The 12,759-nt window shown below is 38.8% G+C and overlaps 1 protein-coding gene across 2 annotated transcripts in view; it reads left to right on the forward strand.

Moving 5' to 3' along the window:
* Positions 1–12,759, forward strand: part of adamts17 (ADAM metallopeptidase with thrombospondin type 1 motif, 17) — a 132,502-nt gene that overhangs the window by 65,312 nt on the left and 54,431 nt on the right. For both annotated transcript variants that reach the window (XM_082154237.1, XM_082154238.1), the window contains exons 10-12: positions 3,733–3,883; positions 9,676–9,777; positions 10,875–11,020. In XM_082154237.1, coding sequence (XP_082010363.1) covers positions 3,733–3,883; positions 9,676–9,777; positions 10,875–11,020 — 399 coding nt within the window. The remainder of the gene's footprint in view (positions 1–3,732; positions 3,884–9,675; positions 9,778–10,874; positions 11,021–12,759) is intronic.

Here is a 12,759-nt window from a genome sequence, read left to right on the forward strand (position 1 = left end):
ACTTTTAATATTTATTGCACAGACCACAACTGGCCAACAAATAAGTCTAAAAATAAATTATGCTTCTTAAGAAATGTACCAAAAATAAATAAATAGTAGCCTAATAAAAATATACATACACATACACTAGTGCATATAATTAAAATGATAAAACTCACACACCTTTACAACTGGTAGACATTCTGTATAGCCTACTTGAAGTATTTTCTTCCTCACAATAGTAAGTTTAACAAAAAGTGCTTTCAATATAATACTGAACAATGTATCAACATAAATAATAATAATACCATATAATCTTTTGGGGGTTTATTTTTATAACCTACAGAGAACGTCATCATCAGAGGTTATTTTAGCCAAATTCTAGTCGTGTTTGCCGCACGTGCTCACAACCGTCAAACAAATATGTTTGAACGTTCCCTGCAGGTTATTTTGGAGTTTATGTTATATAAACTAATTAAAACATTGCATATGATACCAATATGCTACAGAGATTATTCAAATGCTGATATGTGTAATTTATTTATAAATAAAGTATTTATGCTCAGACACATTCGGTCTCTGTCGCGCACTGTCGAGCGCGTTCTCGGACACACTCGGTCTCTCTCGCGCACTGTCGAGCGCGTTCTCGGACACACTCGGTCTCTCTCGCGCACTGTCGAGCGCGTTCTCGGACACACTCGGTCTCTCTCGTGCACTGTCGAGCACGCTCGCGGCATTCGCCTCGCTTTTGTCGAGTCCCGCGCCTCATAAACACTCACACACCAGAGAAAAAACTTTGCAGCTCCTTTGGCTGAGAGAGAGCCTACTCGGATGAAAACCGCTTCAGTGAGCTCAATTAAAGTAACGCCGCATTTTTATTGACAGTAACGGTAACGGCGTTGTAATGGAGGAAGCAGTAATTAGTTAGATTACTCGTTACTGAAAAAAATAACGCCGTTAGTAATGCCGTTTATTTATAACGCCGTTATTCCCATCACTGTTGAAATGTGTTGAACTTTACTTTTTTTGTTCAATTTAGTTTATTTTAGATTAGGGGTGTAACAGACCAGGCCCCACAGCTATGCATGCAGCGGCTTCACAACTTCCCTTTATGTGTGTTTTTGTTTGTATGTTTGATTGTTAGTGTCACATTTAGTTGTGAAAATCTTACGTACAGCCGTCAAGATCTTTTGATCACAGGACTACAATTGGAGCAGACTACAACAAGAGAATTTGACTCACATAATATAGCGGAGGAGATGGCCAGGACATCAGGCTCTCCGTGGATTGTTGTCGGCTCCGGCAGGCATCGGCGGCAAAGGAAACATAGGAAGCAAAAGCACGGATGCGGTCTGGCGTACTTGCGAGACTAAGGAGACAACCGCACAAACCACCGCTGCCCAGCATTTTTCTTACTTATGCCATATCTATCAACAACAAAATGATCGAATTTAATCTACAAATCTCTGTGAATAAACTCATAAAGGACTGTTGCATTTTGATATTAACTGAGATGTGGCTTCACCCACATATCCCAGAAGACTCCGGTAAGAGGAAGGGATGGGGATTATGCATTTACATACTTAAAAACTGGTGCATTGATGCAAAATTTATAGGCAGACATTGTTCTCCAGATTTGGAGTATCTGATTGCAGACCGATCTATCTTCCACGTGAACCATTGTTATAGTTACAGCTGTTTAGATTCCATCAGATGCTAATTCTTGCATGGCTCTAGTCTATCTGCTCAATGCTATAATTTCACAACAAAGCAACTACCCTGAAGCAGCCCATATCATAGCTGGTGATTTTAATCAAACAGACCGAAAGGCTGTTCTTCCGAAATTTTAACATCACACTAGATATGCTACAAGGGGGACAAATATATTAGACGAGGCTTATTCAAACATCAAGAATGGGGTTAGGTCAACACCGTTACCACACTTAGGCCAATCAGATCACCTATTCATACTCTTAATTCCAGAATGTTGGAATTAATGTTGTTCCAACCCTGTAAGACTGACACGGAAGAGAAGAAATTGTTGAATTAAGTCGTTATCTTTGTTTTGTTTGTTTGCACACAAAAAGTATTCTCGCCACTTCATAAAATTAAGGTTGAACCACTGTAGTCACATGGACTATTTCAACAATGTCTTTACTACCTTTCTGGGCCTTGAAAGTGGCAGTTATCTTAATTTGTGTTCCGAAGATGAACGAAAGTCTTGTGGGTTTGGAACAACATGAGGGTGAGTAATTAATGACATCATTTTCATTTTTGGGTGAACTATCCATTTAAGGATCATATTCGTAACATCATCTCCAGGTCTGGCGATAGAGCCTGTTACAGCATTGAGAGAGCCAACCTGAAGAGAGGCACCAGGGAAGCAAAAATAGCCTACAAGAGGAAAATTGATGACCAACTCAATAACAAGGACCCATGGCAGGTGTGGCCAGGCATTCGGCATCTCACCAATTATAAGTCCAGCAACTGAAAGACCGCTGACAACGACGTCTCTCTGGCAGAGGAACTTAATTGTTTCTTTGCATGTTATGAGTTAAAAGCAGTAGGAACAACCAGGACACCTCTACCAGCCTCCAACAGCCACACTCTCACAGTGCAGTAGCATGATGTGAGACACATGCTTAGGGCAGTGGACACAAAGAAGGAGGCCGGCCCTGATGGTGTGACAGGAAGGGTGTTGAAGTCATGCGCAGACCAGTTGTTTATGGTTTTCATATGGATCTTCAACTTCTACTACGTCTCTCTTTACTTCTACTATTCCATCTTTCCTGAATTCTGTCACAATTATTACACTGCCAAAAAAGACAGTCATCAGTAGCTTCAACGATAATCGCCCAGTCACACTTACACTGGTCATTATGAAATGTTTTATAATAATAAACTTTATTTTATATAGCGCCTTTAAAAGTTGCATCTCAAAGCGCTTTACAAGAACATACAAATAAAATACATTGAAATAGGGGAAAAAATAGAAACAGCGCTTTGAGAAGCTGGTACTACAACATGTCAAAGCCAGTCTTCAACCTACCTTTGATCCATTCCGGTTCGTATACACAGCAAATAGGTCTAAAGAAGATGCTTTCGTTACTGCTCTTCATACTGCACTGAGTCACATGGAACATTAAGGGACTTAAGTGAGGAGGCTCTGTCGTTTAAATTCCCTTTTTTTTTCTTTTTTTTTTCACATAAATTCAAAATTGCTTTGACAATTTTCTTTTGAATATTTTACAGTCAATTTATTCACATTTTACATATTTTACATAACATACAGTATCATAGCACATTGTTTTTAACTCTGGGTCTCTCAAACAGGCCTTGCCTTCCTGATTATTTTAGGATGAGCTAAAATATTAAATATTTACAGAATGCAGACGTGCTTGGAAATCCCGAAGTGTATGCGCTCATTAGGGTTTAAGGCATCAACGTCAACCCTTTCAAAATATTTCTCATTTGCCCTCTTTAAATAAGAGTTTGGAAACCGCTTTTGGTTTTGCAGACATCTGCCGTGTTACAGCTGTCTGTGTTTTTCCAACTTTACAGTTATAGGAAGATAAGAGATTGGACTTGGAGAAAGGACGGTTTTACTTTGAACAAATTAATTAGGAATGGAAAACCAGTATTAGAAGCACAGCAATTCCTAACTTCTTTTGTATTAAAGCTTGCAATTTTTCCAGTTGTTGTGAAGATGTTTTGTACATCCTGTTGATTTCTCTAACACGTACTGTCTTCCAGATCAAAGGCCAGTGCCTGTTTGCTGCATACTGACCCACGTAACCGCTACCTCGTCCGTCTGCCAGCCAAACTTCCTGGGATGCACTACAGCGCTGATGAACAGTGCCAGATTTTATTCGGCACGAACGCAACTTTCTGCACTGATATGGAGGTGTGTCTTTCAGCTGGGAATGCACTGATATCATACTGCACTCATGTACTACATGTTTCCATACCGTAAACTGACATAATGCATGTACATACACACAAATTAACATCAGCAGTAGAAAAAAATCTCAGTAGATTGTAGATATTGTAAGCAACCAAATCTTTTTGACCTAAACAACCTCATATACATGTATGAAAGCTTTTTTCCACCACAGAAAATAAATTAAAAAGTTAGTAGCAACTTTTATCTCACAATTCTGACAATTTTTACTCACAACTGCGAGTTTATATCTCGCAATTGCACATTATAAACTCATAATTGAGTTTATATCACGAATTCTGACTTTTTTCCTCATAATTGCGAGTTTACATCTTGCAATTCAGAATTTTTTTGCTGAATTTGGAGTTTACATCTTTTTTTCCGTTTTTGACACTAAAAACAAAAATAGAAAAGGTAATTGTGACTTTATATAACATTTTTGTTACTTTTTTTCATACAATACCAAGTTTATATCTTATAATTCTGACTTTTGAACTGTGAGATGTAAACTTTTATTCTGTTGTGGAAATAAGCTTCCAGATATACATTAGTGGCCAAAAGTGAGGCGATATTTGTTTTTAATGCCCCTACAAGTTTGATTAAACAAAATATGAGGAAAATATTGTATATATATATATATATATATAAATATTTCAAATATGAGGAAAGAACAAAACACTAAACTTGGTTAAGGTATTTATCTGATAAAATGATTTGTCAAAAAAGGAAACCTACAGTTGAAGGTTTTATTTTATTATAGTCAGCTGCAAATATGGCTTAACCCCAAAAAAATTCTAACAAAAGGTTTCTCAGTGGTTTACAGTAGTATCAGATGTACTTAAAAACATACTAAAAGTTTACCAAAGTTTGACTCCAGGAAAGGCGGCCATTTTCAAAATGGCGGCCGTCAGGACCCTTAAAATGACCATTACTCCTTTGTATTCCTCCTAGACCAGGAATACTGGTGCCTGATACATGTTTGGGCCATGTAATATTCTAATTAACATATTTGCATGATAGATAAGTGATTACAAGCACAATTATATATTAAAGCAATTGGTTACAAGCATATTTATGCGAAAAATAAGTAAAATTTCCCTTAAGGTGAGACACTACAGGTGAATAGGGTAACATTTTTAACTAGCAGATATCACCATGAAACTTTCCCAGTTGATTGTCTACATTAAGATGAGAAAAAAATGTATTACAAGTTTTCTGTAATTTAATGTTTAAATATGCAAATTAGTCATTATCTAATTAAATATGCGCTTATTTGCATATATATATATATCTAAGAATTGGATAAAGCCAGGTTCAAAATAATTTTTTCATTGTGTTCACATATTAGATGGGAAAACAATTACGGTGTATGTGATGACAGGGTGCAGGGTGCTCCAGCAATCGCGGAGCAGTGGGATGATTTAGAACGCCAACTTTTGTTGAATTTATGAGAAATCTACAGATGCAAACAGACAAAGTGTAGTAAAATAAAGACCTAAATGTGTATTTCAGACTCTTTTTCGCCACAAGTCTGAAAGAAGACATGTTATTGAAGACAAATATCCCAAAATCTCAAAATTGACCAGTGAAAAAAAAAACTATGCTTTTGCCTGCCGTGTCTCGCCTTAAGTAATTGCATATTTCTCCTTTCTCATATCGTTTTGCCTAGTGTTGGTGGTTTCTGTGGTTCATAACCATTCTTTTGATTCCAATAAAGAATAAATTCATTAGAACTGTGTGGTACTGTCAAATTAGTCAAAACAGGGCTGCCACGTGAAGGCATGTGCTGATTGTCTGAACCCGTATAGAATCACACCAATTCATTGGCTGTGAGAGCGGAATGACGCGGACAAAAGTTTGGTGACATAACCAGGTCTAGGCCATAGAAACACCTTCACAAGACCTGGGGCAAACTCCATACAAGGCTCACTCACAGAAAGAGCCTGCAGATTCCACACGCGCTTGAGAGAGGCCAACGCTAACAAAAGTGCCACCTTGAGAGTCAGAATCCGGTCCGGAGCTGACTCCAAGGGTTCAGAGGAAGGCTCTAATAGCCCCTCCAGAACAACTGATAAATCCCAGGTGGGGACACTAACAGGACGTGCAGGCCTCAAGTGTCTAACTCCACGCTTAAACAAGGAGACCAGACAGTGTTTACCTAAGGGGACCTCGTCTGACTCCCGATAGGCAGCGATAGCTGACAAAAACTCTCAAGGTAGTTGCAGCCACTCCAGCGACAAATTTATCCTGCAGGAATTCCAGCACTGAACCGACCGGGCAGCTGACTGGGTCCACTGCATGAGCCGAACACCAAGACTCAAAAACCTTGCACTTAGAGAAATACAGCAGTCTAGTAGAAGGCGCACGAGCGTTATCAATGGTCTCCCAAACGTCAGCGGGAAGACCAGACGCCACTGTCTGTCGCTAGCGATTGCCTCTTATCGCCCACAGCCTCCATATCTCGGGTCAAGGATGCCAATTCCTGCCCTGGAGCTGAGACAGCAGATCTCTCCTGATAGGAATCTGCCAAGGGGACTCCTCCACCAGGGAGCTCAGTTCCGAGAACCACGTCTAGGATGGCCAGAATGGGGCTACCAGAAGGAGGCGGATCCCACACTCCCTCACTCTGCAAAGGACTGCAGGGATTTGCTTGACCGGAGGGGATACATACAGTCTCAACTCCAGCCACGGATGAGCGAGGGCATCTATCCACAGAGGTGTCGGATGAGCTGAGACAGGGAAAACCATAGGGGGCACTGTGTCGAGCTCTGCGATGCAAAGAGGTCCGCCTCGCCAAACGTGCTCCAAATTAGAGCCACTGTTTAGCAGTGCAACATCCATTCCCCCGACTTGAGCTTCTGTCTCGACAGAAAGTCCGCTGCGATGTTCAGGTCCCCTGGAACGTGAACTGCTCTCAGCGAAATAAACTTGTCTTGAGCCCAAAGGAGGAGGATGCCTGTCGAGGGTGCGCGACCACGAGCCCCCCTGGCGATTTACATGGGACACCACTGCCATGTTGGCCGTCCTGACAATGACATGAGTCCATCAGGGCAAGGAGAAATTGATCAGAGAGACAGCTTGCAACTTGAGGCAATTTATGTGCCATGAGAGAAGCTCGCCCGTCCAAACATCGTACGCCGGTCTGCCCTTGAAGACCGCACCCCAACAAGTCAAAGAGGCGTCCGTCGTGACAACCTGCCAACAGCAAACTACACCCATCTTGACCCCCTGAAGTAAAAAGGGGGAGTCTTTCCACCTCCAAAGAGTGTGAAGGCAACTGCGCGACACTCTCAGCAGGCGGAAGGCAGACCAAGAAGGACGGATGCCCCTGAGTTTCATCCAGCACAGGAATGGTCTCATATGAGGGAGACGCAAGGGCAGCACAGGAGAGGCTGCTTCCATGAGCCCCAGAAGCCTGCGACATATGCCCACCGCTACATGATGGCCGAGCCTGAAACGGGCAAAGCACGCACGGAGACTGGAAACTCGAGCAGGGGCCAGACGGGCCTGCATCGAGAGAGAATCGAGTTGGACACCCAGGAAAGTGGTCTGCTGAGAAGGAGTTAAGACATTCTTCTGAGCATTCAACCTGAGACCAAGAGACCGGAGGTGGTGGAGAATGACGTCCCTGTGACGAAACACCAACTCTCTGGAATGAGCCAGAATGAGCTAGTCGTCTAGATAATTTAGTACACGGATGCCCTGGAGCCTCAAGGGGGCCAGAGCTGCATCCATGCACTTGGAGAATGTCCGCGGAGCCAAAGCTGGACCAAATGGAAGGACCCGATTCTGATGCGCCTTTCCCCCCAAAGGCGTATCTAACCTGAGGTTTAGTATAATGCCACCTTTATACTCAAAAACATCTATAGAGGATGTATTACATATGTATTACCTTATTCAAATTGAAATGAGTGACCATTTTAGAGGGTTCACACACAGGCCTCTGTTTGGGCTAATTCAGAGTTGTTTATGATCAAAGTTATACAACTCCAATTTAAGTTACTTTTGGGTGCAATAACTTTTACATTGAATGGCAAGTCTGTGTTTTAGCAAAAAAAGGGTATGTGTCCAAAAACACGTACTGAGTAGGAGTTACATGACATAGGCTAAATCGTTTACATCTCTGGTTCACCCCAAACAAAGATAAAACCTTACAGTTATCTCACGAAATCATGTATTCCATAAGTATGTAATCATGTCAGTGCAGACAAGTCCAATGGATTCATAGACCCAGAAAACATGGGGTTAGACACCAAGATTACTTGGCTAGGTCAAATAATGAAGGAGTTAGGATATTTTAAGGGCTTCCTGCCCATCTTGGACGCCATCTTGAAAATTACACCTTTCTAGTGGTCAAATTTTGGTAAACTTTTAGTATGTTATTAAGGACACCTAATACCACAAAAAACAGCTGAGAAACCTTTTGTTAGAATTTTTTTTAGGGTTAGGTGTTTTTTTTCCATATATGCAGCCGCCTATTATGCAAAAATGCATTTAAAAACAAGAAGCTCACAGGAAAAAGCATACATTGACTACAACATAATCAGTTAATAATATTTCATTGGTTCTTGTTTTTGCATGTGTTCATCATTTCTCTGTATGACAGCCTGACCAAAAACAGCATAACCGCTCAATTTGGCATATTTCATTGAGTTATCACAAATGAAACTATTGACTCCAAGCGCAACTATGCAATATGCCTACAAAATCTGTAACAAATTTTTAAACGTCAATTTTCCTAGGCCCGACATCTCTTTTGCCAAATAATGTATGTAACAGAATCTCGTTACAGTTACTTTTTTTGTTGGCTTAGCCCTGCGATCATTCCCATATGTTGCTAGTGGAAATAGAAAATTATCCAGGCTACATTTGCAGCAGGTGATAACTTAAAAGGGTTTCCGTACATAATCATAAATCATGTTTATCCACACAAAGCCTCCTCCTAGAGCTCTGGATATTTCCAGCTGGAAGTTTCAGCTCAGAAATTGCTATAGTGAAAATATAAGAGCGGATGGCAGGTGTTGGCGTATCAGGCTTGATCTGATACGTTCAAAGTCAGTTCATGCTTTCCTGAGCATGTTATCATCAGCTGTAACCGTTCAAATCATGGCTTTAAACATTTCCACTTGCTGCCTGTCCATCATGACTGTATACCATCCATATGCCACATATACCATCTGTGAAGTTCTACAGCAAATATCTAACTGTGTGGAATCACATAAAACATGCATTAAGATAATGAATAGTCCGTCTATGAAAAGCAGAGAGCAGTTGGCAAAAAAGAAACATCTAAAACAAAAAGGTTTTAGACAAACAGTATAAAAAAGTATAAATAAGGCACTTTAATGGCCGTCCTGCCACCTTTAAAAATGTTTCTCACTGGGAAATTGGAAAATGTGATTGAGTGCTTGAGGTAAAGGACCGTGCCTGGCTGAAGTAAAATACGAAGTTGTCAGACTCACATAGAAAATACTGTCCATCTTAAGGGCTGTTGGGTAATAAAGTCTCTTTGTTTGAGGAAAGGACATGTGCGGGCATTAATTTACACGTTGCATAAAAACATTAAATAAATACATTTATTTATAAAATAAATTAAAATGTATAAATTGGAAAACAAAACACATTAATTAATGAATTAATCAAATAAATTAACATCTATAAATAAATAAAAATTAAATAAAAGACCATCCATTTATTAAAGGTGTTTAAAACTGTTATGATGCTGTCTACACGAGTCTAAACTGTGTCTGTTTCAGCACTTGATGTGTGCGGGTCTCTGGTGTTTGGTGGAGGGAGACACGTCATGTAAGACCAAACTAGATCCACCACTGGACGGCACAGAATGTGGAGCCGACAAGGTAACCTTTTTATCTTTAATATTATTAAAATGGCTATTATTACAATTATTTACTTTTAAGCTGAAAAATAGTCAATACTATGGGTAAAAACATTTTGACAAATGGGGAATAGAGTGGCTGAAGCAGCTGTATAGCAGGTCAAAAATGTCAGATAAATGTACGACAAACAAACCTATATACCGTTTCATTTATTATAATGAGAGAAATTTACAGGGTGTTAAAAGCAAATAAATGTAAGATAGATGACGATTTGTATTCCCGTATGCAAACAGCATTGATGCTGACATTGATTTTGAACAGCCATCTATCAATGTACACTACCATTCAAAAGTTTAGGGTCAGTAAGATTAAAAAATATATAAAATAATAATAAAAAATATAATTAATACATTTATTCAGCAAGGATGCATTCAATTGATCAAAAGTCACTGTAAAGACATTTATATATATATATAAAAAAAAATGTTTTAATGTCTTAATGTCTTTTGAACTTTCATTTCATCATAGAATCCAGTTTTTTTTTTTATCATGCTTTACACAAAAAAATATGAAGTCTTTAACGTTGATTATAATAAGATTTTTTTTTTTTTTGCATTAAATCAGCATATTAGAATGATTTCTGAAGGATCATGTGACACTGAAGACTGGAATAAAAATTTTGAAAATTCACAGGAATGAAGCTTTGCATCACAGGAATAAATTACATTTTAAAATTATTTTAGAGTTATTTTAAACTGTACTAATATATCACAATATTACTGTTTTACTGTATTTTTAATCAAACAAATGAAACCTTGGTGAGCATAAGAGACTTTCAAAAACGAAACCTTTCCCAACCTTTCGAACAGTAGTGTAATCAAAGGGAGATTTTCATCTTGTATTTCTTGAAACATGTAAAATTCATCATTGCATTAGTTCATTAAATGAGGTTAGAAGTTTAGAACAAACTGTATGTAATGTTTGAGGAGCATCAACACAGCACTGCTTGTAATTAACTTTTTTAGAAACAATATGAAACTCTGGTATGTTCTCACTTAGCTGGATCAACGTGTGTGTGTGTGTGTGTGTGTGTGTGTGTGTGTGTGTGTGTTTATCAGTGGTGCAGGGCCGGTGAGTGTGTCAGTAAGACACCCATCCCGCAGCATGTGGATGGAGACTGGAGTCCATGGAGCACATGGAGCATGTGCAGCCGAACATGTGGCACAGGAGCGCGCTTCAGACAGAGGAAATGTGACAACCCCCCGTAAGCCTTTACATCACTCTCATTCTCTCTATAGGGCTTACAAGATTACACATTTTTACTAGTCGACTAGTGATGTAGGAAAGTACTCAGCAGGTCAGTGTTTACCTGATGTAAATAACTCGTCATTCATCCAGATTTATATTCATTTTCATCCATGTTTTCAGATATACAGTAATGGCCAAAAGTTACTCTATGTCGCATATTTGTTTTTATTGACCCTACAAGTTCGAATAAACCGCAAAAATTTTAATTAGATATTTTTTTTAAATATTTTTTAATATGAGGGATAAAAAAAAAACACTGAAATGGTGGAGGCATATCAGCTAGAGGTATTATTTTATTATGTAAAAAAAAAAAGAAAAAAAAAAACTCAGGAAAAAGCATATATTGACTACATTCAGTTATTAATATTACATTGGTTGTAGGGTGAATATGTTAATTTTCCTAGGCCGTGCATAATTTTTGGCCACTACTGCTCATGTCCGTTGCTGTTTACTATACAAAACTAACTGGTCTTGCAAAACTCTTGTTAACAAACAGGCTGTAACCTAATCTTGCTCCGGTCAGGAGATGATTTGACTCTGTGCTAACGCATTCACCATTCACAATGCACCACAATAATCCTGGTTGTGTTTTTGCAGGAACAAGCTTTCCTCTCACTCTCCTCCTTCATCTAATGATGCTGTTTCTCTCAGAGTGTCATTTCTCAATTCCTGACAGCCTGCCAGAGAGCTTGTTATAAAGTTTTGTGTGTGTATATGTGTGTTTAAAACATGATGTAATAATTCAAAGTTTTCCAGTTATTTCCTGCGTAGAACATTTAGTCATTTTTTTTTTTTTTTTTTTTAGAACAGCATGCAGTTTGTGAACGATGGTCCAAGACGCAAGATGAGCGTTTTTGTTTTGGACGCTTGTAACGTCTTGTGCCGTGTTTGTTAGGTAATCGCTCTTTTGCGCATTTGTCCACCTTGGATCGTAAAACACTTGGAGCTGCGTCAAGCAAACTGAAGAGCATTAAGGAAGAAAAATAAGGCTGACATCCAAGTCACGTTCTGTTTTAAAGTAGCAGAAAAGGGGAAAGAAAGACTGTGAGGAATAAACTAGATTTGCATTTACTGAAAGAAATAGCAGCTTTTGCAAGAATAGTGTTAAGTTTTAGGAAAGTTTAGGTTGTAGGTTTTGGGTTGTGTGCAAATATTAATTTATTAATATTATTATATTATATTATATCATCTCTGTTGGTATTATACTTATTGGTACATATTATGGGCCCTATTTTAAAGATCTGGTCTAACCGTTTGATGATCTAAAGATTTTCAGACCAGCACGCCCATGAGCGCACAGATGGGCGCAGATGCATTTGCTATATAAACAACGTGGCGCAGGACGTGAAAATGATAACTGCGTCACTGAAACTAGCATGCTGAACTCTGTATCCGTGTTATTCAGTGAGTGATGTTTAATCTTTAATCTAGACAACATTAAATCATATATATTACTGGTCTTATTCACAGAAAAAACTGTCTTTTGTAATCTTTCATCAAAATAATAACTTGCTCCACCTCAGAAACACCTGTCCTTTTCTGCTAACATCATTTTGAACATGCAGGCTATTCTATCATGTTACCCATTCTGTAAATTGCTGTTTTGGCATTTTATTTTCCTTTGGAGACTTGTTAAATCAATGATAATAATAAGAAATGTTTCTTGAGCAACAAATCAGCATTATAGAATGATTT

Source organism: Leuciscus leuciscus, assembly GCF_965113295.1.
Source record: "Leuciscus leuciscus genome assembly, chromosome: 2".
NCBI lineage: Eukaryota > Metazoa > Chordata > Actinopteri > Cypriniformes > Leuciscidae > Leuciscus > Leuciscus leuciscus.